At 37.8% G+C, this 27353-nt stretch overlaps 11 protein-coding genes across 11 annotated transcripts; 9 read left to right on the forward strand and 2 right to left on the reverse strand.

The window, feature by feature from the left end:
- Window positions 1-17: 17 nt before the first annotated feature.
- On the forward strand, window positions 18-2301 carry SPOG_03706 (uncharacterized protein). The gene has a single exon (XM_013165970.1). The coding sequence runs from the start codon at window positions 319-321 to the stop codon at window positions 2122-2124; it is 1806 nt and encodes a 601-aa protein (XP_013021424.1). The 5' UTR covers window positions 18-318; the 3' UTR covers window positions 2125-2301.
- A 38-nt stretch (window positions 2302-2339) lies between these two features.
- SPOG_03707 (siroheme synthase) lies at window positions 2340-3390 on the forward strand (the record flags this gene model as incomplete). Its single annotated transcript, XM_013165971.1, has 2 exons — window positions 2340-2433; window positions 2631-3390. Exons 1-2 carry the CDS (start codon window positions 2399-2401, stop codon window positions 3388-3390), a joined length of 795 nt encoding a protein of 264 aa, XP_013021425.1. The 5' UTR covers window positions 2340-2398.
- Window positions 3391-3490: 100 nt separating this feature from the next.
- On the reverse strand, window positions 3491-4908 carry SPOG_03708 (translation initiation factor eIF3i). Its single transcript, XM_013165972.1, has 3 exons — window positions 4789-4908; window positions 4608-4728; window positions 3491-4373 (listed from the first exon to the last, which is right to left on the reverse strand). Exons 1-3 carry the CDS (start codon window positions 4849-4851, stop codon window positions 3571-3573), a joined length of 987 nt encoding a protein of 328 aa, XP_013021426.1. The 5' UTR covers window positions 4852-4908; the 3' UTR covers window positions 3491-3570.
- A 162-nt stretch (window positions 4909-5070) lies between these two features.
- SPOG_03709 (cis-prenyltransferase) lies at window positions 5071-6759 on the forward strand. Its single transcript, XM_013165973.1, has 5 exons — window positions 5071-5570; window positions 5624-5766; window positions 5820-5936; window positions 5979-6195; window positions 6245-6759. Exons 1-5 carry the CDS (start codon window positions 5364-5366, stop codon window positions 6356-6358), a joined length of 798 nt encoding a protein of 265 aa, XP_013021427.1. The 5' UTR covers window positions 5071-5363; the 3' UTR covers window positions 6359-6759.
- SPOG_03710 (F-box/WD repeat protein Pop2) lies at window positions 6448-8912 on the reverse strand. Its single transcript, XM_013165974.1, has one exon. The coding sequence runs from the start codon at window positions 8560-8562 to the stop codon at window positions 6508-6510; it is 2055 nt and encodes a 684-aa protein (XP_013021428.1). The 5' UTR covers window positions 8563-8912; the 3' UTR covers window positions 6448-6507.
- Window positions 8913-9890: 978 nt separating this feature from the next.
- On the forward strand, window positions 9891-10586 carry SPOG_03711 (uncharacterized protein). Its single transcript, XM_013165975.1, has one exon. The coding sequence runs from the start codon at window positions 9989-9991 to the stop codon at window positions 10292-10294; it is 306 nt and encodes a 101-aa protein (XP_013021429.1). The 5' UTR covers window positions 9891-9988; the 3' UTR covers window positions 10295-10586.
- Window positions 10535-12013, forward strand: SPOG_03712 (glycerophosphoryl diester phosphodiesterase). Its single transcript, XM_013165976.1, has 2 exons — window positions 10535-10712; window positions 10932-12013. The coding sequence occupies exons 1-2, from the start codon at window positions 10594-10596 to the stop codon at window positions 11749-11751; spliced, it is 939 nt and encodes a 312-aa protein (XP_013021430.1). The 5' UTR covers window positions 10535-10593; the 3' UTR covers window positions 11752-12013.
- A 347-nt stretch (window positions 12014-12360) lies between these two features.
- SPOG_03713 (Sec7 domain-containing protein) lies at window positions 12361-18345 on the forward strand. The gene has a single exon (XM_013165977.1). The coding sequence runs from the start codon at window positions 12397-12399 to the stop codon at window positions 18076-18078; it is 5682 nt and encodes a 1893-aa protein (XP_013021431.1). The 5' UTR covers window positions 12361-12396; the 3' UTR covers window positions 18079-18345.
- A 54-nt stretch (window positions 18346-18399) lies between these two features.
- Window positions 18400-20665, forward strand: SPOG_03714 (inner membrane protein). Its single transcript, XM_013165978.1, has one exon. The coding sequence runs from the start codon at window positions 18451-18453 to the stop codon at window positions 20467-20469; it is 2019 nt and encodes a 672-aa protein (XP_013021432.1). The 5' UTR covers window positions 18400-18450; the 3' UTR covers window positions 20470-20665.
- Window positions 20666-20780: 115 nt separating this feature from the next.
- SPOG_03715 (Vid24 family protein) lies at window positions 20781-23193 on the forward strand. The gene has a single exon (XM_013165979.1). It carries the CDS (start codon window positions 21396-21398, stop codon window positions 23004-23006), a length of 1611 nt encoding a protein of 536 aa, XP_013021433.1. The 5' UTR covers window positions 20781-21395; the 3' UTR covers window positions 23007-23193.
- Window positions 23177-27304, forward strand: SPOG_03716 (tripeptidyl-peptidase II Tpp2). The gene has a single exon (XM_013165980.1). The coding sequence runs from the start codon at window positions 23381-23383 to the stop codon at window positions 27206-27208; it is 3828 nt and encodes a 1275-aa protein (XP_013021434.1). The 5' UTR covers window positions 23177-23380; the 3' UTR covers window positions 27209-27304.
- The last annotated feature ends 49 nt before the right edge of the window (window positions 27305-27353 follow it).

The following is a 27353-nucleotide window of genomic DNA, read 5'->3' on the forward strand; positions in this document are numbered from 1 at the left end:
GCACTCAAAACGTAGACAGTAGGTTGTTTCTTTGTTGAGTAAATCTTAAGTCTTTTACCTTCGTATTCCTAATCCTACTCATCGTGCTCATTATGCAACCCAGAGAGTCGATAATATGAGACAAAGCTGCTCGATTTCCAGTTTCTGGCAGTTAGTTTTTAGACGTCCTCTCAATAATCGGTATACGAAACATTTCTATGGCTTAACCAACTAAGATTTCAGTTATTTACAAGCATAAACGAATTTAGACTTTAATTTTCAACTATAGTGCTTTGACTAGCAATAATTAAATGCTTGGGCAAGTTCTTATCGATAATCATGTCCGAGAGCCGGATACCTGTTTCAGAAACCTCCAAGCCTGCCTTAAATGAAGGTTATGAAAGAGGTTTAAACAACTTGCAAGATGATGCATCCATTTATTCAAATGGACGTTCCAGAAAAGCGTTTGTAGGGTCCCGCAAACAGAAAGGAAGAACAGCAAAGCGAAAAAAAAGCCAAAAAGAAGATGAGTATGCTATTAACAAAAATTTCCTTCGAAACGCCTTTTTTTATTGCATCTTCTATGTTCGCTTTCTTGGATGGACTTTATGGAGAAGCTACTCAATTTTAAAATTCCTCGTCTACTATCGTAAAAGAATTATTCTAATTACTTTCCTTCTGTTAATGTCTCCGATTTTCTTGCTGACGCAAGATTATGAAACCGCTCGACTAAGGACTATTAACTGGATTGTTGATTACATTCGTCGGTTTACTGCTATCTGGAAGCCCAACTTTGAGGCTACTAGCCCTCCTTCCTCGAACGAAAATATAAATGTCTCTTATGAACTCTTCACCGATTATCCAGAACAACGTTCCCTGGTATGTACGGCTATTTCGTTTCCCTTTCTTCAATCAGTTGATGCATTATTTACCAGTTTTGATCGAGTGGACAGCGGCTCGTTTGGCCGGCCGTCTGAAGAATTGTCCAAGCTTTACAAATCTGCTATTGAGAACACTAAAGACTTAGAAAATAATTGGAACCTTTTATGCACGGATGATGCTCTCAATCCGAAAAATTCGAAATGGAATCTATTAGAAAAGGACGCTCAAGAATATGACCAAGCGCTAGATTCTTTACAAAAATGCTTAAAATTGCTCAATCATATGGCACGTTCCGTATATGACTTTAAACGGTATAATGATCCTTTTAATGTGCTGATATTAAAAGATATAGAACAGGACTTTTTCGCTCTAATATTGAACTATGCGCATTCATTACCAGAGATAATAAAGAAACAGAATGTATTAATAAGCCTGGTATACCCTAATAGAACAGCAATGACAACAGAGATTGGACATCTTTCGGCAAAGTCTGAGAAATCAAATAATGTCCATCATTTAGAAAACTGTCCGTCCACGGTTACAAAGGTTGCTTCTCATGAAACCTTAACAAACCTCACGAAGAGTTTGGATGACGCTCGAAAAGATGTTCTAAAAGCTTTTGAATCACTTTCGGTCAACTCTTCTTTAAATCGGCTGAAGGATATATCGAGAAGCTATGTAGAGCAAACAGTTAGCCGTTTAAAGAATCCCATAGTCAGTCAACCCAATTTTGCCTTGAAAGCTATTGGTGCAAGCATAGATTATGCATGGACTTTTCCAAAGCCAACTGTTTCTGAGATTTTTAAAGAATATTGGAGCAAAAAAACGAATATACCAGCTGTATTACTAAGCGACAATATCAACAGTTGTTGGTGTTCCACCCAATCCCTTGCTCAAGTCGCTATTGAAGTTCCAAAACCTATATACATAAGTCATATCTCGCTACTACAGCCTGTTCATGGAGACGAATCGAGTTTTCCACAAAAATTACGTGTATTTGGACTATTGGATAAACACACCAATGCCAATGAAGCACTGAAAAATCAAGAATCTCTTCTACTACTTGGAGAAATACCAGTTCCCCCAATGCTATCCACCGTTGCAACAGTCTTTCATCTACCCAAATACTCCGAGAATCCAGAGCAATTAAGCCAGTTTTTTTACAAACGCTTTGTCATACAAGCTTCATCATCTAGAGAACATTCTAATTCACTTTGCTTATACCATATTGGCATTCATGGAAAGGAAATAAACCTTCAATAATTCAAGATTTTGTCATTCCCTTACCGTTCCTATACTTTTATGTCGTGCCCAGATTTCGTGTTGAACATGAATGCAACTTGATTTGCATTTGTTTAGATCTTTCATTGCTAGTATCTCTGTCATATATCTATAACTTCCTTGTTTTTTTGTTTACTTTCTTATAGAATACCTAGCTGCAATAATAAAAGTAAGTTATTATTTTACTAAATATCCAACTACCCTGTATTACGAGTGTCTCTACTTACCAAATACTAACCCTTTTAAGTTCATCAGAATGTCTTCTGAATTCTCTACAATCCAGCCTGGAGGGTAAGTATAGAACTATTGTAAAGGATAAAAATTAAAAAGGAGAACACTTATTTCTTCAGAACCATATGTCAAAACAAGATGTGTTTCCAAAGCTTTCTGTAACCAAGAGTTACCCTTGATATACCCTCTTTCTTTTTTCTTTTTATTTTTTGAAAAAAACATTGGGTTTCTTGGTATTTCTGCTAACTCTCGAATAGATCGTTGATTCTCGCATGGCGTATTCAAGGAAAAAAGGTCTTAGTAATTGGCGGCGGAGCAGTTGCATCTGGAAGAATCAATCATGTTTTAAATGCTGACGGAATTCCAATTGTTGTTAGTCCTGAGAAAGGACTTTGTAAAGAGGTAGAGTTTCGCATCCATGAAAAACAAGTGGAATGGAGAAATCGAGAATTCTCTCCAGAGGATGTTACAGATGATATAGCCATGGTTTTATCAGCAGTTGATGACCCTTCTTTGTCTACTCAAATTTATCAGTTATGCCAGTCTAAACGAATTCCTATCAACGCGGCTGACATTCCACCAGAATGCGATTTCTACTTCGGCGCAGAGATTCGAGAAGGACCACTTCAAATTATGGTAAGCACAAATGGTAAAGGTCCCAAGCTTGCTACCATCATTCGCAATCATATTCGAGACAATCTTCCAGACGGTGTATCTCCTGCTATTACCCAAACCGGACTATTGAGACAAAAGCTTAGAGAACTAGCACCTACGCCAGAAATGGGAAGAAAACGTATGAGGTGGATGATCCGCCTCTGTGAGAAATGGACCTTAAACGAGCTGGGATCTCTAAAAGAAGAGCACATGGACAAACTGTTATGCCATTTCCCTTCTTCCGTCCCTACGTATAAAGAATTGACGAGACCACCACCTAGCGCATTTGCGAACTGCATTTGGGCTACCACTATTCTTCTGACAGGCGGTCTGGTTTTTGCAAAATATTGGAAACAACGTTGAAACACATACATCTTATATTTTTTGGTTTTGATTAATTTTACTTGAATGAAGAAACCTCAAAAACTAAAAAAATCTATATCTTCAAACATTTAAAATTCTTACGCGTTTCTCTTTAACGAGAGGATCGTTTCTATTTGCCGTTATTAATAACCATCAAAAAGTTTTATTTTAATATTATCTTTACAAAGTGTATTTGAAGTCAAAGTAATTTTTGTCAAATGCATGAACACGAACGTAACCATCTTCTCCTCCACTGGCATAACCAGTGCCTTTAGGATGAACGGCAATGGTGTTGATGGGACCAAAGTGACCCTTGACACGACCCAATTCCTCTTCTAGAATAGCATGATAGAAACGGGTCTCGAATTTACCCTGTCTAGAGGCAGTTGTAGTGACATCTCTAGCTTCTTGACCACCACCAACTACGACAAAGTCTTGAACTGGGGTAATGCTTGAAGTGTTCAAAGGAGTGTCGGTGAGATAGGTCTTAATAACTTCGAAAGACTCAACATCGATGGCTTTGGCGGTGGTATCCTTACAAGCAGTAACGAAGTATGTACGATCAACTGAGAATTGTAAGTCCGTGATGCTTGCACCAGGATTGTGAACTTGCTTGGACTCCAAATAATCACCAGTTTTAGCATCATAACGAGAAACGGAGCCGTCATCATGACCGGTTATAAGGTACTTGCTTAAATAAGACCAGCCAGCAACGGTAGCCTTGGACTCACGGGTTGTGATAACATACAAGGGAGTTTCGGCGGCAACGTCGTTTTCAAAAGAAGGAACGCGGACAACAGTGACTGTACCAGAAAAACCCATTCGTTGTTCAGTAACGGCAAGAATCCGTGAATCATCCTCGTTAAATTCCACACGCTTCACAGCGGTAGGGAATTCCCATTTGAACAATTGCTTTCCGGTCTTTACATCCCAAAGGCGCATCGTGTTATCGGCAGCACCACTAACCATTAAGGCGCTGTTCTCTACACATCAGTCATTAGTAAAGGTCTTCAGGCACGACAACCCAAAAATACTCTCATAAGCCATCCATCTAAACGGAAACCCAAATCGTGCGTAAGCCCGGATTTTTTTTCATATGACACCAAAAAAATTCCGCCATTCATTTTTATACATAAAAACCGTCCTTACGCTATGTTCCTGTCTATGTTTCACGTGTCAAGCTCTTAAGAGTTTTTCCTGTAAAAATTTTTACTTACTGCTTATGTCACAAGTCCAAATAGCACCAGTATGTCCCTCGTAAGTTCCTAAACGTTCTCCGTTGTGGGAAAACCAAACGTTAATTACCTTGTCTTTGGCACATGAAAACAACAAATCACCCTACACAAATCATTAGCACAAAGATTCCTCCCAAAAGTCACCAATTCATCATTCACGTACATCGTGATTGTATTTAATTTGTGTCAAAGGACGCTCGTGCCCTTGTAAGATGATGGGTCTCATCCTTAGTCGTGTCTGGTAAAGGGAGAAAACGAATTGACTGTCGGTGTAGTCTTTCCCTAACATTTACCGAATAGTCGTTAATGCACTGTAAGTTTTTTCTGCGCAGTGCAGGAACTATTTATTACCAACGCGTAAGAGTGTCCTAAAATACAATTACGTGGTTGAACATATGCTCTCAAAAGGGTGGAGTGTTACGTTTGGGGTTTAAAAGTAAACAAGAACAACATCCTTTGTAGTTAAAAGCATTCCCTTCGAAATTTGATAATCTTGATTGGTAGTCCTTTTTTATTCCATAAATTGTTTAAATAAAAGGTGTTCTTTGAGCTGTTAAGAGTCTTGAAATTGCAATATTGGAGCGGTTTACTTAAAAGAAGTTTATGCTTTGAAAGTGAATTCGGTTAGAAAGATTACTGAATACGGAAAGATACCATTGTTATCTATCACCTGCTTGAGATTCTGCGTCCATTACTTCGTTCAATTTTCTAGAATTGCTATTATTTAACTAATTTACTATGGGTAGCTTATTAGACTGGTTAATTCATTTCCCTCCTTTATTATGGGGTTTGGAGCAAGTTGAGGAAGTTGCCATTCGTGCACTTAAGCATGGGAAAATTCCTCAGCACGTCGCGTTTGTCATGGATGGAAATCGTCGGTGGGCGCGTGAACACCGCGTGGAGACTATTGAAGGTCATAGTTTAGGTTTCGAGACTTTGAAGAATGTATGTGTTGCGCGCGTCGAGGCTTCATCGTTTTTACTAACGCAAATCTTTAGCTTCTTCGAGTCTGCCTGAAGATGGGTGTCAAGGAAGTATCTACATTTGCATTTTCTATCGAAAATTTTAAACGTTCGAAGCATGAAGTAGATGCTCTAATGGATATCGCCAAGAATAGTCTCAATCAAATTACCGCTCATGGGTAGGTTTTCATTGTTGTTTTGTTCCAATTCGTATTAACAACGCTTTCTTTAGGGACATGGTGGATCAGTATGGAATTCGAATTCGTATTGTCGGTGATCTAGCTCTTCTTAAACCAGATGTTTATGAAACTGTCGTGAACGTTGTCGAATCAACAAAGAATAATACTAGGTAAGGTTTTTTTTGCCAACTATTCTCTAACTGGTGTTCTAGGGCTACTTTGAACGTTTGCTTTCCATATACTTCCCGTCACGAAATATCTAACTCTGTGCAAAGCATTGTTCATTTAGCAGAAGACGGAAAATTAGTGCCAGAGGATATCGATGAAAGTTTATTCGAGAAACACCTTCTTTTGAATGATAGCCATCCTCTTGACTGGTTGATCCGCACCAGCGGTGTTGAGCGTCTCTCGGATTTTCTGCTATGGCAGGTAAGAATATCCAACGTCTATCCTGTACTTTACTAATGAAATACTTTAGGTCCACGAGGATTCCCAAATTAGCTTCATCGATAGTTATTGGCCTGACTTTTCTATTTGGCGTTTTTTTCCAATGCTCATCCGCTACCAACTACAAAGTCAACAGGGAGAATAAAATATTGTCTCTATTTACGTTCTGTCCCATACTCACTACTTCCCTTCCTTTCTTTCTTTTTACCTCTGATTAGTAATTTACTGCCTGTTCTTATATTGACGTCCAATTGTATGATGGAAAATCTGCGATATTTATTCTTACATTTTACATTATGAATCACGACCAAAAAAGTTAACAACTTCTAAATATGCCTGATTCTCTCTTTGCACAGCTGCAACGCACCGATTGTCATCATAATGGACTTGCCAGATGCCTGAAACATCCGTTAATAGAAACTTAAGTAGCTTTCCTGTTTTTATGTCCCATAATTTTAAAGATCCGTCATTGCTACTAACAATCTTGTGTTCATCAGCTTGTAAAGTTCGTATATATCCACCGTTCGCGTACATTACCATTTGCTGAATACCACTTTTGAGGTCCCATATTCGAATCGTTGAATCAGCAGAACCAGAAATAAGTTTATCCTGTACAATATTCAGTAAAGTAACCGGTAGTGAATGTCCTTCCAAGGTGTACAAACATGCCCGTGTTCGTAAATCCCATACTTTAACAGTTTTGTCCATGCTACTGCTGATACATAGATTCTTCTCCGGTTCATAGAGAACGCTATATACCCTAAGGGTATGCCCGCGTAAATGGCATAAGCATTCACCAGTAGAAATACGCCAAACTCTTATAGAATAATCGTAGCTTCCACTGACCAATATATCCCCATACCCTGAAATGCACCGGACTGATTCTGTGTGACCCAGAAGTGTGTGCACATAGTAAGGATTTTTTTCCCATTGCTCAATAGATGTTGACTCGCTGGGTAGATAACGAGGATCATTTTCCTCAGGAAATTTCCATACTCGAAGAGTGTGATCTCGAGATCCGCTAACTATATAAGGGCGAGAAGGTTCAATAACAACCTTTCCATCACGAAAAACCCTTTTCGGAGTTAATATTTCGAGACAGCGGATTGTAGATGTATGACCTCGAAATATATGTGTACATTCTCCGGTTTTCATGTTCCATACGCGAATTGTTTTATCTAGGGACCCGGAGACGAGTGTGTTTCCATATATCTGCACGGCCCACACGCCATCTTTGTGACCATCCAAACGGGTTTCTAAAGCTCCTGTCACGGCACTATGGATTTGGATACTTCCAGACTCGGAACTTATCACGATCTTGTCGTTATGGATTCTTAAAAAAGTGATCATTCGATCAGAATCGTGTACAGGAAAAGAAAGATGAGAGGGCGGTATAGCAGGAGAAATCCAACGTTGCTTTTTTACGTAATGTCTTTTGAAAATCTCGTAATAATACTCATCAGCGATATGATCATTATGTAAGAATGGCGGCGGAGTTTTCAAAGGATAAGCATACTTCCAATCTTGTATGTCGACGGAGAATCCTGACTCTTTAAATTGTAGTTTCCAATACAGAGTAAATGACATAAATATGTTTTTCCATTTTTTATGTACAAGAGGTACTGTTAAAAAGGATTGGATATCTAGGTATCCCAATATTTCGCGGACAATGAACTCGGGTAAATGCGCCAGTAAGTCCTTCTTTAATAAAAGCTCACATTTATTCATGAGTGGCCGCATGTTCTGTCTGTCACAAGAGCGTAGTAATTGAAAAAAGGTGTATGCTTGAATGTTTTCAGGCAAAGATTGATACTTCTCAGCAATGGACATCAAATTTAACGGTTCAGGTTGAGAAGAAGAACAAAAGGCAGATCTTCTTTGGTTAATAGGAGTTAACGATGCATCCACTTTTGGAGAAGGAGGGATACCATACGAATTTGGAGCTGAGGAAACATCATTTCTTCTGCATATCCGTTTGCGATGACTAACAGTTAATCTTTCTGATAGAGCAGAAGGACTAGACGATAATAAGTTTCTTTGCGGGACTAAAGCGACATCGAATTCTCTAACATCTTGTGAAGAAGTCATATCGTAGAAACGATAAGAGACATCTTCAGAATTAACGTTGAACTGTTTTAAGGAATCAGGGAGCGCCGACTGCCTTAAGGGATATTGCTCATATCTACTTCGATTTCTTCTTTGAGCTGATACGATGGAAGAATCCTGAAATCTTTCTGAAAGGACTGAAGAGTCAGAGGGTTCTGGAGGGGTTGCTGGATTACTGTTCATCAAGGACAAAGAATCATTAGTATTAACAGAAGAACTTTCTGTAAAATAATTAAAAGACATGAAAAAGACAACTGAGTATTAGAAACGGAGAATGATTGAAACGAAAGACGAACAGAAATTAATAATTCATATACAATTTAGTAGGGACAAAAACGTATAATAAAGAAAATGAGATAAAAATAAAACAGAATATCTCGGAATGTGAAATGGATCAGGAAGTGTTCTGTTTACAGGTAGAAGACTTATGAAAATGAATGACTTTGAAAACACCTTCGGAAAAGAGATCAAGGGCTCAAAAATGGAAGCAAAGATTTTTTTAATCTAGTTTTTTGAATAATAGAAGCTTGACGATCCTAATTCCTAGTCATGAAAATGCATTGTCAAATTGCCCAAGAATGAATGAAGCTGAGTGGGGTTCTAGGATGTTTAATGTGTTGGACTAGTCAGAGTGAATTGTTTAGATGAGCTAGCATAGAGAAACGTTTCAATCTATTAAAAATAATATTTTTAGAAGAAGAAGAACCTAAAACAAATTTATTCAAATGTCAAGCAAGACCCTGGTTTGTCAGTCACTTCCATTCTATCTAGAAAAAAACTTGAAATAGTTACAATTATAGTTGCAATTTATAAAAGGCTGAATAGAAAAACACACTACAATTGACTTCTACTTGTCAATGCGGTTGCCAAACATGGATTATGATTACTCTTAAATGAGAAGCTCTCTACTTGTGACAGGGAATTTCAGAAATATCAAAGGATCATTCGTTTTTTTGCTATAGAATATTCTTCAAATTGAGATGTAGGAGTTCCCATCGCAGGACTTGTTGAATTAGTCACCTGCAGAAGGCTCTATTGAAAGCCAAGTTAGAAGGTAGGATGAAACTGTAGTTCAACTCAACATACAGTAAGGAATGTTTGTCTTGAATCTCTAAGAACAAGTTTAGAATGCGAGCCCCAAGACGGTTGCTCTCACATTGAAGATCTTCACTTCACTCACTGTTTGAAGGATAGCTACCAATATGTTTATTTTATTTACAAGTTAAAAAGAAGATAAGGCCCATTTATAGATAATAAAATCCTAGGCCATACCTTTTCAATTGTAAACAAACCGACGCGATGCTGGAAACAAAACACAATGAATTTGGGCGAAGGCCACTCGTTATCAGAGAGAATTTTAGCAAGTAAAAAAAGATGCATAAGATTTAAGAAATGAAACATCGCATACTCGTGTAAGTACGAGATTGTCAAGTAGGCGATCAAAAAAAGCGCGTCTTTTTCGTGTTTACCATCTTACGTTAAGCTTCTTTACCATTTGACAAATTCTCTCAACATATAGTTTATAAAAAAGCAGAGAGAACGCGTCTTCCTTTTCCTGCTTCTTTTAGGTACGCGTTTTTTACATGATCCTTTCCTTAGCACAACACTTCCATTAACCCATCAAACCTCTTAATTTTAAAATACTTCCAAATCAAAATAGTATCTCTCCATGGATTCCTATAGAATGCACCCAAAACTGATCGAGGAAAATCGTGGTAGCTTTTTTCGCGTCCTTTTTCGCAATGATCAAATTCCTGTTGAAGGCTTCCTTTGGAATATAGATCCGGTGTCTGGGACTTTATTTCTTTTAAAAGACCCATCTGCTTCTTCTTCAATACCCTCGTCACATTTAGAAGAAACTGAGCACCGTGTTTACAGTATCATGTCAGATGCGATTCGAAGCTTTGAGAAAGATGATTCTGTGCAGCCTCTTTCACCAGAAGCTTTACTTGAATGGGATCATCTTTTAACCTAAAATTCGTAGAAAATTCGTGAAATGGATTTTATGTTTTCATTGAGATTGAAAAAGAAGTGAGCGAATCCGGTCTTTTTTTTTGGTTCTTTTTTGTTGAATCCTTTTTTTTTATACTGGTTTTGTATTTACAAATTATGGGAAATGAAGACTTCTATTCGATTGTGAATTCGTTCTCTATCACCGTCTAGCTTAGGCACTTCGGTGATATCATCACCATTTTAAGATATTACTTCCTTCTCGGCGGTTTCCCTCTGCCATTCACATATCTCACTTTCTAGACTGAAAATTGAATTATTGCTATGAATCAGTTGGATTTAAATGACCATGGAAAGTACGAAGTGCTTTCCAATGCATCATCAGAAAATTCGAGTGTCCAAAATGAAAACCCAGGAGAAGCTATAGTTATCGCTCATCGAGGGTAAGTCATTTTATTTATTGAAATTGCAGTTGCACTTTTAGCAGCATTTAATGCTAGCTTTTTCTTCTATTCTTCTGTCTGAATAGTAATGGTCAAGGTGTTCAGATCTTTGACATCGGTTGAATTTTACTCTTGATCATCAGTTAGCAACTGTACATTTACGGTCTGATATTGCTTTGTCTCTCCACGTTTTATGTATGTGTATTAACCAACGGATAGATACAGTGCAAAACAGCCAGAGAACACACTTGCTTCATTTCGAGAAGCAGCAAAAGCCGGCATAAGGCACATCGAAGCCGACGTTCGCCTTACCAAAGATGAAGTCGTTGCCATCTCTCATGACCGACGTTTGAAGCGCATGTATGGAGTAGATACATACGTACATGATATTGATTATGAACATGAAAATGGCCATTTTCGAACCATTCGAGAACCTTATGAGCCTTTACCAACATTTCATATGTTCTTAACGGAGTTGCTAAAGTATCGTGGGGTTCAATTGTATGTAGATATAAAGCCTGATGTTGACATTTTCATTATCCCGAAAATGGTTGACTGTATGCTTAACATCAATCTTGATTTAAATTTTTGGGCAGATAAAGTTATTTTCTGTATTTGGTCTCGTCGTTTTCTACCGGCTTGTGATAAGTACGCTCCTACGATCAAGATTTGCCATATTGGATTCAACTTTTCTTATGCTCAACAATACTTTTTAATGCATCCTCGAGTCATTGGAGTCAACATGGCCGTAGCGCTGCTTCTACTCCCTTCTTCACAGGACTTTATCGAAATGGTTCATGCTCTAAATAAAAAAGTTATTACCTGGTCCGTAAATACTCCCGCTGCATTCTACCTTTCTTTGAAAAGAAATTGTGATGGTGTCATTACAGATGATCCTGTTGTAGGAAAGGCACTTTGCAACGGACCCATTCTTACGAAAACTTGGTATTGGTTTGACTATAAAGAATGGTTTCTTCTGCTTATTGGTTTTCTCCGTGTAAATGCCATTTTTTATATTATTAGAAACATTTTTCTATGATTTTCGCTTTTCTCCTTATCATATGCTTATGTTGATTTCATATATGCTTTGTAAACCCTTTGGGAGTATCTATTGTGTTTGATATTCCTATATATTTGCTTTTTTGTTACCATATAAACTAATGACCTTAAAATAAGCTTTCTCCTTCTTTTTTTTCAGTTTAACTCTTGTCTTCCATGAATTGAATTGAATCGAAGTCTGGACTTTACCTAGTGCTTGCTCAGAGTTTCTAAATTTTCATTTACATATAATAATTTGTTGTTATTATTTTACTATCTATTTTTTCCAAGTCAGTAAATGGTCTTGTTTCTGTGTTTGATTTGGTAGATGCCTCTTTCAGACAACAGTGTTAGATTTTCATTTCATTGTTTATTATCTTTATGTCCTCTGATTATATGAAATATCATGGAGACTACTTGACCTTTTCTTTTGTAATTTTGAACCGTTTGATATTAACTTACCATTTCAGTCTCCATCTATAAACCGTGAATTAGCTGTAAATTCATAGGAATATAAGCAATTTAAAGAAATAGTAAATATTTCTAATTGTCTACATTTAAAGGCTAGTGAACCTACAGTTGGATATATCATTTCTACTAAAGTCGGTGTCTGTATTTTACCAGCAAGACTATCGAATGTCTAAAAATGGTAGAGTCTGACCAAGAAGCTGCTGGGACAGCTTCGCATACTTCAGATAATGAATCAAAACTTAATAATCAAGCAAAAGAAAAGAATGCTGCTTTGCCTGCTGAGACGAAAAATGAAAAGTCTTCAGATACTTTAGAAATCGAACATAAAAACAATATTGTTTCCAACGAACATTCACTAGATACAAAATTAAAGAAAACAAAAGAAACAAACAGCGATGAAGTCGGTAATGATGACAACATTAGGACTGAGGAGGATCAACCAAAAGCAGAATTCAATGGATCAGTCAATGGAGAAGACAATGAGCAGCATAGCTCTGAATTAAATAAAGAAGAAATTGAAGATAATCCGAATGTAACGTCGAAGAATGCTGACCCAAAAGGCCCTGTTCCAGAAGAAAATGAAGACCAATTTCGGAATGAGAGAGAAACCGTCGATACAACCGAAGAGATTTCCAAATATGAATTTAAAGAAAGCCCCCCGGAGCAGTCTAATCAACCAGTCAAAACACCGGAAGTAAATAATGGCGAAGAAGAGTCTGAATCACAAAGTGAAGCGGTCAGTAATTTAACCAGGAAATCGATTGCTACCAGTGATTATCAGAAACAATCTACGGAAGCTAAACGATTACCTTTCCAGAATTCTGGCAAGCTGAATCCACATCTCTTCATTATAGACGCCTTTAAGCAAATGTCCAAAGCTAAATCTTTAAAGAAACACAAGAAACTTCGCGAGTCCATTGAAAATGTGCAAGTTGAATTGCAAAAGCAGCCCTTTTTGCTTCCCGAGACGATACTCGAACCACTTGTGATGGCTTGTGAAACAAATAGCGCTACATTGCTAACAATAACTTTAGATTGTTTTGCAAAACTAATTGATTATAACTATTTTGATTCCCCAGCTATAAACTCGCCGGAGATGTCTTTGATGGAACGAGTTGTAAATACCATTGCTTCTTGTTTTTTTGGTGACTCTACCCCTGAAAAAGTTCAACTGCAAATAGTTAAGGCTTTACTTGCAGCCGTAACTTCTCAGCGTACATTAATTCGCCATTCATCTTTACTTATGGCAGTGAGACAAACTTATAATATCTTTCTTTTATGCAAAAACCCCACCATTCAATCTACAGCCCAGGTTGCTATAATGCAGATGGTGGATTCTGTTTTTAATCGACTTTCCAATGTGCTCCATCAACAGGAAGAAGCCAATGCAGCGATTCCCCCTAAATCCACAGTTGAGCAAACTCTTATGCCGGATCCAAATCCCGTTTTACCCGCTGATCCCCCTCAAAGTAAACTCACCTTAGAATCCTTTGAACAACGTAAGAGTTTTGATCAAGTAAGAGAAGAAGCTCCTTTGGAGGGAGAAACGGTAGAACAGCAATTATTAAGGGATGCCTTTTTATTGGTCCGTGCTCTTTGTAAATTGTCAATTAAGCCCGTGCCTTACGAAAACGACTATGATTTGAAATCACACTCGATGCGTTCTAAGTTGATGAGTCTTCACTTAATTTACCGCATCCTTTATAATCACATGGACGTTTTCTCTAATGCCGGGATTATGATCAAGTCTCCATCATCTCCTCCTACACCTTTAATACATGCTGTAAAGCAGTATATATGTCTTTCTTTAGCAAAGAATGTTGTCAGTCATGTTCTTCCTGTTTTTGAAATTTCGTGCGAGGTCTTTTGGCTTGTACTATCTGATTTAAAAAATGTAATGAAAGCTGAGTTAGAAGTTTTCTTTACGGAAATATTTTTTCCAATTCTTGAAATGAGGTCTTCCAGTAATCAACAAAAGATTGTTCTGTTAAATGTTTTTCATCGAATTTGTAAGGAACCGCGAACCCTTATCGAACTATATTTAAATTACGACTGTATTAGTGGAAATACAGAAAACGTATATGAGCGTATCATCGTCACCCTAGCGAGGATTGCAAGCCAGAAAACTGTTGAGCCTCCTTCTGGATTTTCTTTTAAACCTGAGCATGCTGTTACTGACAGGGTCGGATTTGTGTATAATGACTTGAAGGATCTTCCACAATTAAGTGTTTCTTTTATAGGTAATTATTCCCATCTCCACGATCCGCCTTTCTTTGATTATCAAATTAAGCTGAAGTCATACAAGTGCCTTAATTCTGCACTTTCTTCGTTATACAGCTGGTGCAACCAAAATTTTGATTCAAGTGATTCTTCAGCTCATGATAATTTAGATAATTCTACGAGCAACAAGCTAGATGAGAGTCAAAGAAGCGTCTCCGATATCTCTTCTATTCGAAATAACGATGCCTCAACCGACAATATCGATACATCAACAACTTTAGCTCTTGATGACCCTTCCCAATTTGAAAGCTTGAAGCATCATAAGAAACTATTACAAGAAGGAATTCAAAAGTTTAATTACAAACCAAAGCAGGGAATGAGATTTTTACTTTCGCGACATATGATTGAATCTGACTCTGCGAGTGATATAGCTAGTTTCTTACTAGATACCGAAGGTTTAAACAAAGCTGCCATTGGTGAATTTTTGGGAGAGGGCAATGAGGAGAACGTTGCTATCATGCATGCATTTGTGGATAAAATGAGCTTCAAAGATGTAGGATTTGTGAATGCTCTTCGTTCGTTTCTTCAAAGATTCCGCCTTCCTGGGGAAGCACAAAAAATAGATCGCTTTATGTTGAAGTTTGCCGAAAAATATGTTGATGATAACTTGGGTGCTTTCAGGAATGCTGATACTGCTTATGTCTTGGCTTATTCAATTATTATGCTGAACACAGACCAACATTCTCCGCAAGTTAAACAGCGCATGACCTGTCAAGATTTTATTCGAAACAATAGAGGTGTCGATGATGGCGGAAACTTAAGTGATGATTTTTTAGCCGACGTGTATGATGATATTCAAAAAAATGAAATTATAATGAAAGACGAACAGGGAGCGTCTATCTATAATGATTTCCCTACTCATGCTAGCCTCGGTTTTGCTGCAAACATAAGTAATGCTTTGGCTACTGTCGGCAGAGATTTACAAAGGGAGGCTTACTACGTGGCTTCAAATGAGATGGCTAATAAAACTGAAGCACTATTTAGAGATTTGTTAAAAGAACAAAAACAGAAAGGTAAGCTTACAGCTAATGATATTTATTATACTGCAAGACATTTCGAACATGTCGGTCCTATGTTTGAAGCCGTTTGGATGCCTATATTGGCCGCATTTTCTGAATCTTTACAGTTGTCTTCGGATACTACATTAATCCAATTATCACTTGGAGGATTCAGACTTGCGGTAGATATTATTTGCTTCTTCTCGATGGATTTACCCAGGAATGCTTTTATACAAACTCTTACAAAGTTCACTCATCTCAATAATATTTCAGAGCTCCAGCGAACAAATATGGATGCTTTGCGGGCTTTACTTGATATTTCTTTAACTCATGGCAATCAGTTGAAAGACTCTTGGAAGGATATTCTCCTTTGTATTAGTCAACTCGAACGAGTTCAGCTAATAACAGCTGGTGTTGACAAAAATTCAATACCTGATATTAATTCAGCAAAATTGATGCGTCACTCTGTTGATAAGGAACACCGTTCATCCCGAAGTGGGAGTGTTTCTTATAGATCAACTTCGACTACTTCTGCTAAACCGCCTTCCCTGGAAATTGCCAAGGAATACAGTTCTCGTGAAGTAGTAATGGCTGTCGATAAGGTGTTTTCAAATACACGGACTTTGGGCAGTGAAGGTATTTATGATTTCGTAAAAGCCCTTATTGAAGTCTCATGGGAAGAAATAGAATGTTCGTTAGAACTGGCGACTCCCAGACTTTTTAGTTTACAAAAGCTTGTGGAAATATCCTATTACAACATGGGCCGTATTCGTATGGAGTGGTCTAGCATTTGGTCATTGCTAGGAAATTACTTTACTCAAGTAAGTTCTCACGAAAATTCGGTAATTGCATCATTTGCTTTAGACTCACTTCGGCAATTTTCTATGCAATTTTTGGAAATTGAGGAACTTTCTCATTTCAAGTTTCAGAAGGACTTTTTACAGCCATTCAAGCATGCGATGGATTGTCAGGATGTAAAAATAAATGACCTTGTCTTACGTTGCGTTGATCAGATGGTCAAGGCTCGCTTTCAAAATATAAAATCCGGATGGGGACCTATATTTCAAATATTGACCTCGGCCAGCAAAATCCATAATGTTTCCATTTTACAATATGCGCTATCTATTATATCTACTATATACAATGACCATTCAAGATGCATATTCTTACAAGGTGCTTACTCTGAAATGGTAATGTGTCTTTCTAAATTTTCTCAACTGAATGGTAATCAAAAGTTCTGCTTAGTTAGCCTTGACATGCTGAAAAATCTCGAGGGACACGTTGTAGAGTACTGTGAAAGTGAGAACCTGCTTGCGTTTTCTTCAAAATCTGAGAAGCTTTACTGGTATACTTTACTACTCGCGTATAAGGACGTTATTAAGGAAGCGCCGGATTTAGAAGTGCGCTCGAGAGCCGTCAAGCTTTTATTCAACTGTCTGGATCGACGTGTAGTTGATTTCGATACTGATTTTCTAAATAAGTTATCTTTGGATATTGTTTTATCCATATTTTCCATCCTTTCTATTTCAAATTTCCAAAGGCTATATTTGGCGAAAAATACTGAGGAAACAGATGTATGGATTCTTACTACAATGGTAGAAGCCCTGCGAGCTTTTATTGAAGTTTTCACGAGGCATATGGAAAAGCTTCGTAGTTTACTGCCAAACGTCCTTTCCTTGCTTCAGAAATGTATATGCCAGGAAAATAATATGCTATCCAAGGTTGGAATTAGCTGTTGCGTACAACTGATCCAGAAAAATCGAAAACAGTTTAACGGGTCTGATTGGGATGAGGTTATACACTGTATCGATGAATTATTGAAGCGCACTTTGCCCATTGAGCTCCAAGATCATTCTTTGTACCCGCAAACAGGTACTGAGCCAACCGATGAAGAAGTAGAGTCAGCTTCTATCTTTTCTTTCGAATCCAGCAATTTGACCAAACAAGGCAAATCGAAAAAACAACAATTAAAGAACATTGTTGTTAAGTGTACTTTGCAGTTGTTAATGATAAACTGTTTGTGGGAACTTACGCACTTTGACAACATTCTTTCAGACATACCAAAGGAAAAAGCTTTGATACTTTTAGACCTGCTAAGTGAGTCGTGGAAGTTTGCAGAGTCGTTCAATTCGGATATTGAAATTCGTGCAAAGATCCTGTCATCTGGAATAGTGGACCATATGCCTAATCTTCTAAGCCAAGAAGCCTCTTGTGCAAAGTTGTTTTTATTTATAAGCTTCCAAAGTATTGCTTCTCTGAGAAGATATGGTGATAACGAACCCGACTTTGAGAAGTTTAGTAATGCCTTCCAACAGAAGATTTCAGATGCTTCCAAGTTAATTATACGAGGATTTCAGAGAGTTATTTTTGATAATCCTGTTAAGGGTGTTGCTGCTTTTCAACCCGTCATTACCGGTCTGGTCGAGTATATAATTTCTTTAGAAGATACTCAGTTCATGCGAGGACGCAAGGAATTTTACGAACTTTTCTGTGATATCCTTGCTTGCGGGCATATAGATAGAGCATTAGGGTCTTCAATGAGTAAGTTCTTCAAGCGTTATGCTGCTTTTCAACCCTAAGGATCCATAATTTGTCACAAGATATCCGATCTAATGATTTTACGTTACGATTCTCTAATAATTCCTCACGAATTTATCTATAGTGATTATAAATTAACTAGTGTAAATACTATAACCTTTCTGCTGGACTATTTGCTTGTTGATATTACAATGTTTGACTCATATACCGAGTTCTCAAAAAAAAGAATAAACCATATCAAGAAAGGAAAATAGCTAACTCATTATCATCTTATTTACAATAGCGTTCTGATTTCTTTTCTTCCTGTCAGTTGACATGTGTAATATGCCCTAGTCCATTCCTTGCAGCTCGTACCAACCGTAGAAAAACCCTACTCAACGTATGCAGCTCAATTAATGCATTTGCTATAGGAAATGTTAAAAAATGGTCTGAAAATGAAGAGTATAAGGAAATATTCCTGCTTTTCAAGACTTTTAAGAGGTTATAAGCCTCAAGGGTTTGCTTTTACTAAAGGTTTTCATAATGGTTCAACAGTAAACGATACAAAGGAGGACGATCATTTGATTATTTTAGAGCCTAAAAGGAAAAGAATTTCTTCTAAAAAATTTCAAAATGTTCCTTCAGTGACTCACAATTTTGTTGAATCCATGGCATCAGAACTCTTAAGAGATCCAGGAAATGAGGAGTCTATAACCGAACTGCGTCGAGCTCTAGATTCTTTAAAGCCAAAGGAAAAAGATATTTCATCGGCTAGACTCACTCAACTTGAAAAAGCCGTAGATAAGTCTTTTCGACTTCAGCAGCTTCGAAAACTCATTGAGTCCTTAACACTTAACGGAGCAGGAAAACAAAACAAGGCAGGACTTATCAAATATATTATACAAGACCACTGGAAAATAAAAGTTAAATCTTCAATTGAGGATGATTTGGTAAAGGAATTAGAATTGCAGGTCAGCCCTGTCGGCATGTTTTTCTTGCTATTAGATAAAGCAGCTGATGTCAAAAATTTGTCCAGAATACATGATTGTCATGTATTCTTTAATATTTCGGATTACCGTATTCGTGTCCAGGGAAAGAATAAAGCTGCGGAAAATATGAAGGACGATGTTTTTAATCGCCTTAACCAGATACAAGTGGCTTCATTTCAATTTCCGGAAGCCTTAGTGTCATTAGTAAAAGAAAATCTTAAGGAATTTTCTCAGAGAACGAAAGCCTTTCTTGAAGTTCGAAGCAAAACTGAATTGAAGATCAGTTCCATTCTTGAAGACGGAAGAACGTTTGAAGATATTAAGAAGACGCTGTATGCGTTGGTGAATGGGTTTTTTTGTGGAAATAAGTTTTATTCCGTAATTCCTTCTAAGAAACTAAATACTACAGTTGGTCTTAGGAACAATGCGTTCTCTATGCCATGGTTTACAAAAAATAACAATACCTGGAAAAGGTGGATGAAAGACGTTGGATACTCATGGGACACTAGTATTCAAAGAAGCGATTCCTTTGAAAATTTCTCAACAGTTCTTCCAAGTTTCACATCTGAGCATCCTGCATCGTCTCTCGATAATATTTTGATTACCCCACTGACTAATCAGAAAAATAGTGATTACTTACCAATCAACTCTTATATAAGAGAACATGAAGGTAGTTTTTTATTGGATAAACAAATGTCTGAACAATCTTCCCATTTTACCGATACTATACCTATTGACTATTCCCTGAAAGCAACTTTTGGGCATTCTTTATTCCATAGCAGATTTTTTTCTTCAAAAGAAAATGAATTTCATTCATTAGCCCCTTCAAAAAGTACCGATGGAAGTGCTTATAATATTTTTATTCCTGGTATCCCCAATCTCTTACCGACACTTTTCCATGTCATATCTAAAGAAGAGTTACTTAACTGTGAGTCTTTCAACGAAAGAAAGTTACTGTTTGTGCCAACTATCGAATCGAATCAGTTAAATAATCCACATTATCTGGAAATGTCGTTCTCATCCCCAGATAAAGATGATGGTTTAGAAAGGCAGAAAAAACAGTTATATGTGAAAAGCCATAAGCAAAGTCAAATGCTTTTACCAATGCATTCTGTTGACCTCTTAATGAGTTCCTGTAGTCGTCAAACAATCCCTTGGGAAGACGCATTTAGCGAGTATGCTGCCAAGTGTTTCCCATACTTGAGTGCTAAAAAGTTCCATAAATGTCCCAACCAACTTTGTCTCTATTCTCCACAAAGCGGTTCGAAACAAGACTATCATCTATTAACTTATGAAAAGCATGAATGTAAGAAATTCAGATTGGGGTCCTCCGAGTTATTATGCTCCTATGTTGCATCCCCATATTTTACTGGCGCGGTTTTGGAAGTTCAAGGCGCTTGTTCTATCGAGGACTTTTTGAAAAATGTTTGGAAACTTGTTGATCTTTACCAATTTCCAAATTGATGGACTGATTAAGCGTCGTATTTGGTGAAGTATCAAGGTTTCATGATGCTGTTCATAATAATGATTAAAATTACGCTGTACATTAATCAAACTTAAAAAATAATACATTTATAGCTTCAATTTTGTATGTTGGTCTCTACGTATGTGCCTTCGGCATTGGTTCAATAATTACTACTTTAAAGATGAATGGGTCCACTAAAATTCATGTCATCTTTCTGTTATCCTTTCAATTTATATTTGTATATACTAGATTTGTTTCTTATTGTTAGTTCGCCTGCGTAAAGAAAAAAAACTTACACTTCGTCGACTCTACCTAAACCAACTAGGCCCTCATTTTTATTTCACAATTGTTGGCCAATTTATGGCTAGAGTGAGCTTTTTTTTAATTTTTTTTACTGAAAAATAAGAAAAAAAGCATTTAAATGGTCAGCAACTAGGCTACTGTCGCCCGCTTGTGAAAATTTTGATTTTGGCAAAAAAAGTAGAGTCTTACGGCATTTTTGCTTCTGGTCTTGAATTGGCGATTACTGAGTACAAGGAAAAGAATTCCTTTTAGTTTTTTTACATTTGAAGGTCTCCTTTTCTGCATTTGACATTGGAAAGGTATTTTGTTGTTGAAAATAACAATTTTGCTAGAAACCAGGATCTTTCGGAATTTGTGGTATACTGAATTAGCAACTGGACGTCCGTTTCTCAAATCTCAAATTGGAAATAGTGGTAACGCTTCGTTGCTAATAATTCCCTTACGAAAGACCTATCGTATTCTTTTTCTTTTCTTTTTTTTGTATCTTAGTTTTTTCTTCTCGTTTTCTAATATCAAGCACATTTTGTGTCGAAAAAATAATTTATTACACTAATACCCAAATTGTTTATCTGTGTTTGCTGCTACCATTGGAAGTCTTTATTTTTCATTTTGTTTTAGCTTCATGCCACGCCCTCAATCTGATTTACCTCTTGAAAATGATCCTTCCCTAACACATGAGCCAAGTTTCTATGACTCCACTCCAAATTGGTATAATTCGGCAGCTTTTCCAAACTCGCAGCCCTTCCATCGAGGTCATCCTTCCTTCAGCCGAAGAAGTCGACTAAATTCCAGCGATTCTACACCATCAACGTCAATGTTGAATAGTCGATCTCCTTCTCGGGATGCATCGAATCATCAGTCTTTACCACGGCTTGATGGAGCTTCATCCAATTTTCCACCGTTTTCTCAGTCGAGTCATCGCCAATCTCGAAGGTCAGTTGGTCTCTCTCGTAGTAACGCAACTCGAATTTCAAGAAGGAATCTTCCTGAATGGATTGAAATGCTTACGGACATGAATTTCGACGAAACATTCCCTTTGCCTGCTCTTTTTTCTTCACATACGGAAAGACTAGTTGATCGTGTCTTACGATTGAATCGATATTTACAAGCCAACGATCATCGGGATGCCGGTTTAGGTTTGTCATCTATATCCCCAAGGGATCAAAGGGCTGAGCCGGTAGCTTTAAGACCAGCATTTCCAATTTCACCATCACCTCCTATTTCCTCTGAACGTAATGAACCATCACAGTCTTTCTTTTCATTCGATAATAACTCACATCCTATTTCTCCTCATCACTCATTTTCTCTTGTTAATAATCAACATACGGACGGACGCCGGTCCGAACATAATTCTCTGAGCAGTGACGGTAGTTCGTCGTCAACGGAAACAAGTTCTCAAAATCATCCTCTGGAAAATCTTCGAAATTCGTTGCATAATTCTGCGTTATCGTATTTAAACAGCTTGGCAAGCCGCGAGTTAAGTGGAAGCGGGCGCTCCTCACGGTCTAGTTCTAGGCCTAGTAATGTAAGAAAAAACTCTCTGATCTCTCTGTTTTCCCGACATAAACGGCTGTGTCGTCAACATAAAACTCGACAGGCAAAAAAACGAGTCAGGTTTCTTTCCCCTTCTTGGTGGCTTCGCAGCGGTTCGCTTTTTCAAGGCTCTCAATTCGAAGGATGTCACTCCATAAGTGGACTATCCTCGAATGTTAATTTGAAAGATCGTTGGATTGTCGATGTTTCTATTCATTTGGTAGATTATAAACGCTTGCAACTTGAAGGTCAATTAGACGCTTATCCACACAATCCGGACAGTCGCTCGTCTGCAATTTCTACAGCCTGGAGTGGTGAAATACTTGACTTTTCAGAAAGTAAGAATTTTGCTACGGAAAAATGGAGCGCCCCCTTGGAGGTTGATGTTTGTTTTTGGCGCAAACTATCGCCCTTTCAAAGCATGGATTCGGATACATTTTTCGATACCATCACTGATGGTAAGAAACTCTCCAGAGTCTGTCGTGAGTACATTTTTATGAGATGGAAGGACATAGTATACCTGGGAAACCAAATTGATCGCTCTAACCACAAAATTTCTGGGTTCTACTTTTGTTGTTTGTCGAGAACAACTGGTGATGTCCAAGGATATTATTATGACCCACATAATACTGCATGCTCACAGCCGCTCAATTTGTATCCAAAACATTGCAGTTTTTCTCCCTCCTGCAGTTTTCTTTGAGTGTTTTATGAGTTTACTTGAAGCTTTAAATTATTCATGGCTTCTCATTATAAAGTTGAAATAAAAAAGAAAGAAACAACTAGATTTTCTTTTTGGTTTAATTCTGTATTACTAGATAAATATTAATTGTAATGTTGCTAATTGTTATGCACAATATATTGCAAATGATGTTTTTATTGCACACCGTCGTTCCGTTCTTTCATGCTGTCAAATGTAAAAAGCATTCTGGACACTGCAAACTGTTTCAATGTGTTCAGTGGTGAATTCTCGACACATTTAATAGTAGTCAGAAAGTGGATTCTTACCAACAACTACGACCGCGATTCCTGGTGAATATACCGTGTTTCACCAGTAAGAGCAAGTATTCATCATAAATGCAATTTTCTAAAATTGCAAAACCATCTTTTATCGCTTCAAGGAGGTTTTGTGAGATAAGATTACATATCAAGAAAGCACCTCAGACGATCCTCTCTTCTACCAAACCCTCAATCCGACCCTGTAAATCGCAGAGTCTTTGTTTTTTCCGACAATATAATACATCTATGATCCCTTCAGATTTCTCTAGTAATTATTTTCCGTTTGACGGTGTCGTTCCTAAACATGAAACTCAAGCTTATGAGTTCTTGAAGAAGTATCCGGAATATGATGGCCGCGGCGTCACTGTAGGTATTTTAGATACAGGTGTGGATCCTGGCGCACCTGGACTTTCGGTGACGAGTACTGGACAAGCTAAATTTAAAAATGTTGTGGACTGTACAGGAGCTGGAGATGTTGATACATCACTTGAGGTGGAATCCCTCGATAATGCTACGTCTAATGAGTATATTACTGTTCAAGGCCGTTCTGGGCGGACGTTGAAACTTTCAAAAGAGTGGAAGAACCCCACCAAAAAATGGAGGGTTGGATGTAAACTTGGTTATGATTTTTTCCCCAGCGATTTACGAGAACGTCTTCAAGGACTAGAGACAGAAGATATGAATAAGAATAATCGAAAGCTATTACAAGATGCTACTGAAGAATATGCAAAGTTTAAGGCTGAAAACCCTGAGACTCCTACCGACAAGGACAAACTTTTGAAGTTGAAAGAGTTGGAAGCTCGCATCGAATGCCTAAAGCAATTTAGTGATGATTTTAAAAAAAACGGTCCTCTTTTTGATATCATTACCTTTCATGATGGTGAACACTGGCAAGTAGTCGTGGACACAAGTCAGTCTGGTGATTTAGTTCAACAAAAGCCTCTTCGTCCATTCTCGGTTGCTCAGGAATGGGGCACTTTTGGATCTAAAGATTTACTTAGTTATGGTGTTCATGTTTACGACAATGGTAATGTTACTTCGATAGTTGCTGTTAGTGGAACTCATGGAACTCATGTTGCTGGTATCATTGGTGCCCATCACCCTGAAAAACCTGACTTGAATGGTGCCGCTCCTGGATGTCGACTTGTCTCGCTGATGATTGGTGATGGTAGATTAGATTCTTTAGAAACAAGTCATGCTTTTTCTCGTGCATGCACAGAAATCATAAAAAACGAAGTCGATATCATTAACATAAGTTTTGGAGAAGATGCTGGTGTTTGTGATAAAGGACGAGTTATAGAGCTTCTTCGTGATGAGCTCTCTGGTAAAAGAAATGTCGTAATCGTCTCTTCTGCTGGTAATAATGGACCTGCTTATACCACTGTTGGTGCTCCTGGTGGAACTACCACTGATGTTATTTCAGTAGGTGCATATGTCACTGGAAGCATGATGCAAGCCCAATACAGTCTTCTTTCGAATGTGCGTGATACTCCTTATACTTGGTGTTCCCGTGGTCCTACACTAGACGGTGATACTGGCGTTTCTATCTATGCTCCTGGTGGTGCCATTACATCTGTTCCCCCTTATTCCTTACAAAATAGTCAGTTAATGAATGGAACCAGTATGTCTTCCCCTTCAGCATGCGGTGGTATTTCATTGATCTTGTCTGCCCTGAAGGCTCAAAATATTTCATACACAGCTTCGGCTGTTAAGAAAGCAGTCATATATACATCGAAGGATGTCCGAGATGATTTTGACGTTGGAATGTTGCAAGTCGACGCTGCCTATAATTATTTGACCGAGTCTGATGCAGAAGCTGCTTCCTCTCGCTCTTTTACAATTAAAGGAAACATTGGAAATAACAAACGTGGTGTTTATCTCCGTGAAGTGACTGATCTTGCTAGTCCTTCCCGTCACACATTTTCCGTCGCACCCAAATTCGAAGAAGGAGAAGAAGCGGCTAAATCTCAATTTGAAGTACAGATCTCTCTTGCTGCAACTCAACCATGGATCCAAGCTCCAGAGTACGTGATGATGGCAGGAACCGGAAGAGCTATTCCTGTACGTGTTGATCCAACCGCTTTGGTACCTGGCTTCCATTTTGGTAAAGTTAAAGCCTTTGAAGCCACCAAAGATTCTCGTCGCTGTTTATTTGAGATCCCTGTAACTGTCATGAAACCATCCGCAGTAGTAAATGCAAACTTTCCACTACGTAATGTCTCTTTTGAGCCAACATTGATTCGTCGTTATTTCCTTGTACCTCCTAAGGGAGCTACATATGCTGAAATTCGGGTTAAGGCTATTTCTCCTTTAGAGTCGTCCAATATGCTTTGGATTAGTACCAATCAGGCTCTTCCTCAAACAAAACTCAAGGATGCATCTACAGAACTTATCATGTCTGTATCGGACAATGAAGTGACTACCAAGTTAGTACCTCTCCATGATACGCATACCCTTGAGCTTTGCATGGCACAATGGTGGTCTTCTTTGGAGCATATGACTTTGGATATCGATATTAATTTCCATGGTATTAAAGTTCTGAATGGAAGTGAAATTACACTTCATGGGAATAAAGGACTTGAACGTCTTGATTGCATCAGTGTTCGTCGAGAGAAGTTAAAACCCGAAATCTCCTTTGATAAATTCACTGAATCTTACAAGTCAACTGAATCCGTCATCCAACCTCTTGGTGAGCGAGACGTACTTCCAGATAACCAACAGTTGTTTGAATTGGTTAACTCTTATTCGTTAACAGTAGAGGAGAAAAGCGATTTGACAGCAGACTTTTCCGTCCCACATAACATGTATGACAATGGCTTCAATGGATTTTTTGTCATGATCTTTGATTCGCAAAAGCAAAGAGTGCACTATGGTGATATGTATACATCGTCCCATTCTCTCGAAAAAGGCGAATACGTTTATAAGGTGCAGTTATTAAGCGTGGACCCAATCAAGCTTGAAAGATTTAAAAATATGACGCTGAAATTAAGCAAAAAATTGAAAAAGTCGATTACTCTCCCAATTTATTCTGACCATATCGACTTTTGTGATAATCGGAAGGAAAGCTTTGACCGATCAGTTATTGAAGCTAACATCATAAAGAGCTTTATTGTTGGTACAGATTTTGAAGAGTATCCGTCTGAAATTAGTGATAAATCGGTACTTACTGGTACTTTGAAGTTCAATGACTGTGATAAAGCATCAGTACCTGTTTACTTGATTCCTTCTGTAAAGCCCGTCGAGAAACCTTCCACTTCCAAGGAATCACCTAATCTGGTTCAATTGCAAGTTGATCTTTTATCCAAGTTAGAAGGTGCCGATAAGGACAAGCATTTGAAATACCTGCAGTCGACTTATAAAAACAGTTTGGAAGTTCAGCTTGCAAAATTGGATGCTGCGAAAGAAGACAATGAACGTCTTTCTGCAGCTGATTCCATTTTGTCTCTTATTGATCAAGAAGGTCTTTCCCGTTATTACAGCAGTCAGAAGAAAGTCGAGGATACTATTCCGAAAGACACTGCATTGGAAAAGAATACCTCCATGCAAAAGGATGCTTTCATCAAAGCTCTTGAGGTTAAGTGCTCTTTATATGCTAAGCAACCCGGTAAAGACACAGATTCTTACTCCAAGTCTTATCAATTATTGTTAAATTGGTTAGAAGATTCTGATTCTCGTGTTTCTGTAATTAAGAAGGACTATTATAAGAGCTTATCTCAGTATGGTTTAGCTTTGAAGGCTTTAATGAAACTAATTAATGAGAACGGCAATTCGGGCAAGTCGGACATTACCAAGCTCCTTGACGAAGAGAAAGACCTGTTGCAAAAATTGGGTTGGACATACTGGTACGATGTATCTTATGTTGATTCTGTTAAAAGAATTCCTCCCTACGGTTATGAATTATTTTAAGCACATAGGACGACAAACTCTGAATTTCAAAAATCAATATTAGCTTAATTTTTTAATCTCAGGCTATGTAACAAGAAATGTTTTAAACAGCATTAATAGTAGACAACTGCGTATATGAGTATAGATATGACCATGACCAATGGTA

The sequence above is a fragment of the Schizosaccharomyces cryophilus genome (genome assembly GCF_000004155.1).
Source record: "Schizosaccharomyces cryophilus OY26 unplaced genomic scaffold supercont4.1, whole genome shotgun sequence".
Taxonomy (NCBI): Eukaryota; Fungi; Ascomycota; class Schizosaccharomycetes; order Schizosaccharomycetales; family Schizosaccharomycetaceae; genus Schizosaccharomyces; species Schizosaccharomyces cryophilus.

What these genes read in the sequence shown, in the direction of transcription:
- SPOG_03706 (XM_013165970.1), top strand. Translation starts at nt 319, where the DNA reads ATGTCCGAGAGCCGGATACCTGTTTCAGAAACCTCCAAGCCTGCCTTA.
- SPOG_03708 (XM_013165972.1), bottom strand. Translation starts at nt 4,851, where the DNA reads ATGAGACCCATCATCTTACAAGGGCACGAGCGTCCTTTGACACAAATT. An exon ending in AAATTAAATACAATCACGAT is followed by an intron (nt 4,729 to 4,788) that starts GTACGTGAATGA and finishes TGATTTGTGTAG; the next exon opens with GGTGATTTGTTGTTTTCATG. An exon ending in TTGGACTTGTGACATAAGCA is followed by an intron (nt 4,374 to 4,607) that starts GTAAGTAAAAAT and finishes ACTGATGTGTAG; the next exon opens with AGAACAGCGCCTTAATGGTT.
- SPOG_03709 (XM_013165973.1), top strand. Translation starts at nt 5,364, where the DNA reads ATGGGTAGCTTATTAGACTGGTTAATTCATTTCCCTCCTTTATTATGG. An exon ending in GTTTCGAGACTTTGAAGAAT is followed by an intron (nt 5,571 to 5,623) that starts GTATGTGTTGCG and finishes GCAAATCTTTAG; the next exon opens with CTTCTTCGAGTCTGCCTGAA. An exon ending in AATCAAATTACCGCTCATGG is followed by an intron (nt 5,767 to 5,819) that starts GTAGGTTTTCAT and finishes CGCTTTCTTTAG; the next exon opens with GGACATGGTGGATCAGTATG.
- SPOG_03710 (XM_013165974.1), bottom strand. Translation starts at nt 8,562, where the DNA reads ATGTCTTTTAATTATTTTACAGAAAGTTCTTCTGTTAATACTAATGAT.
- SPOG_03711 (XM_013165975.1), top strand. Translation starts at nt 9,989, where the DNA reads ATGGATTCCTATAGAATGCACCCAAAACTGATCGAGGAAAATCGTGGT.
- SPOG_03712 (XM_013165976.1), top strand. Translation starts at nt 10,594, where the DNA reads ATGAATCAGTTGGATTTAAATGACCATGGAAAGTACGAAGTGCTTTCC. An exon ending in ATAGTTATCGCTCATCGAGG is followed by an intron (nt 10,713 to 10,931) that starts GTAAGTCATTTT and finishes ACCAACGGATAG; the next exon opens with ATACAGTGCAAAACAGCCAG.
- SPOG_03713 (XM_013165977.1), top strand. Translation starts at nt 12,397, where the DNA reads ATGGTAGAGTCTGACCAAGAAGCTGCTGGGACAGCTTCGCATACTTCA.
- SPOG_03714 (XM_013165978.1), top strand. Translation starts at nt 18,451, where the DNA reads ATGTTAAAAAATGGTCTGAAAATGAAGAGTATAAGGAAATATTCCTGC.
- SPOG_03715 (XM_013165979.1), top strand. Translation starts at nt 21,396, where the DNA reads ATGCCACGCCCTCAATCTGATTTACCTCTTGAAAATGATCCTTCCCTA.
- SPOG_03716 (XM_013165980.1), top strand. Translation starts at nt 23,381, where the DNA reads ATGCAATTTTCTAAAATTGCAAAACCATCTTTTATCGCTTCAAGGAGG.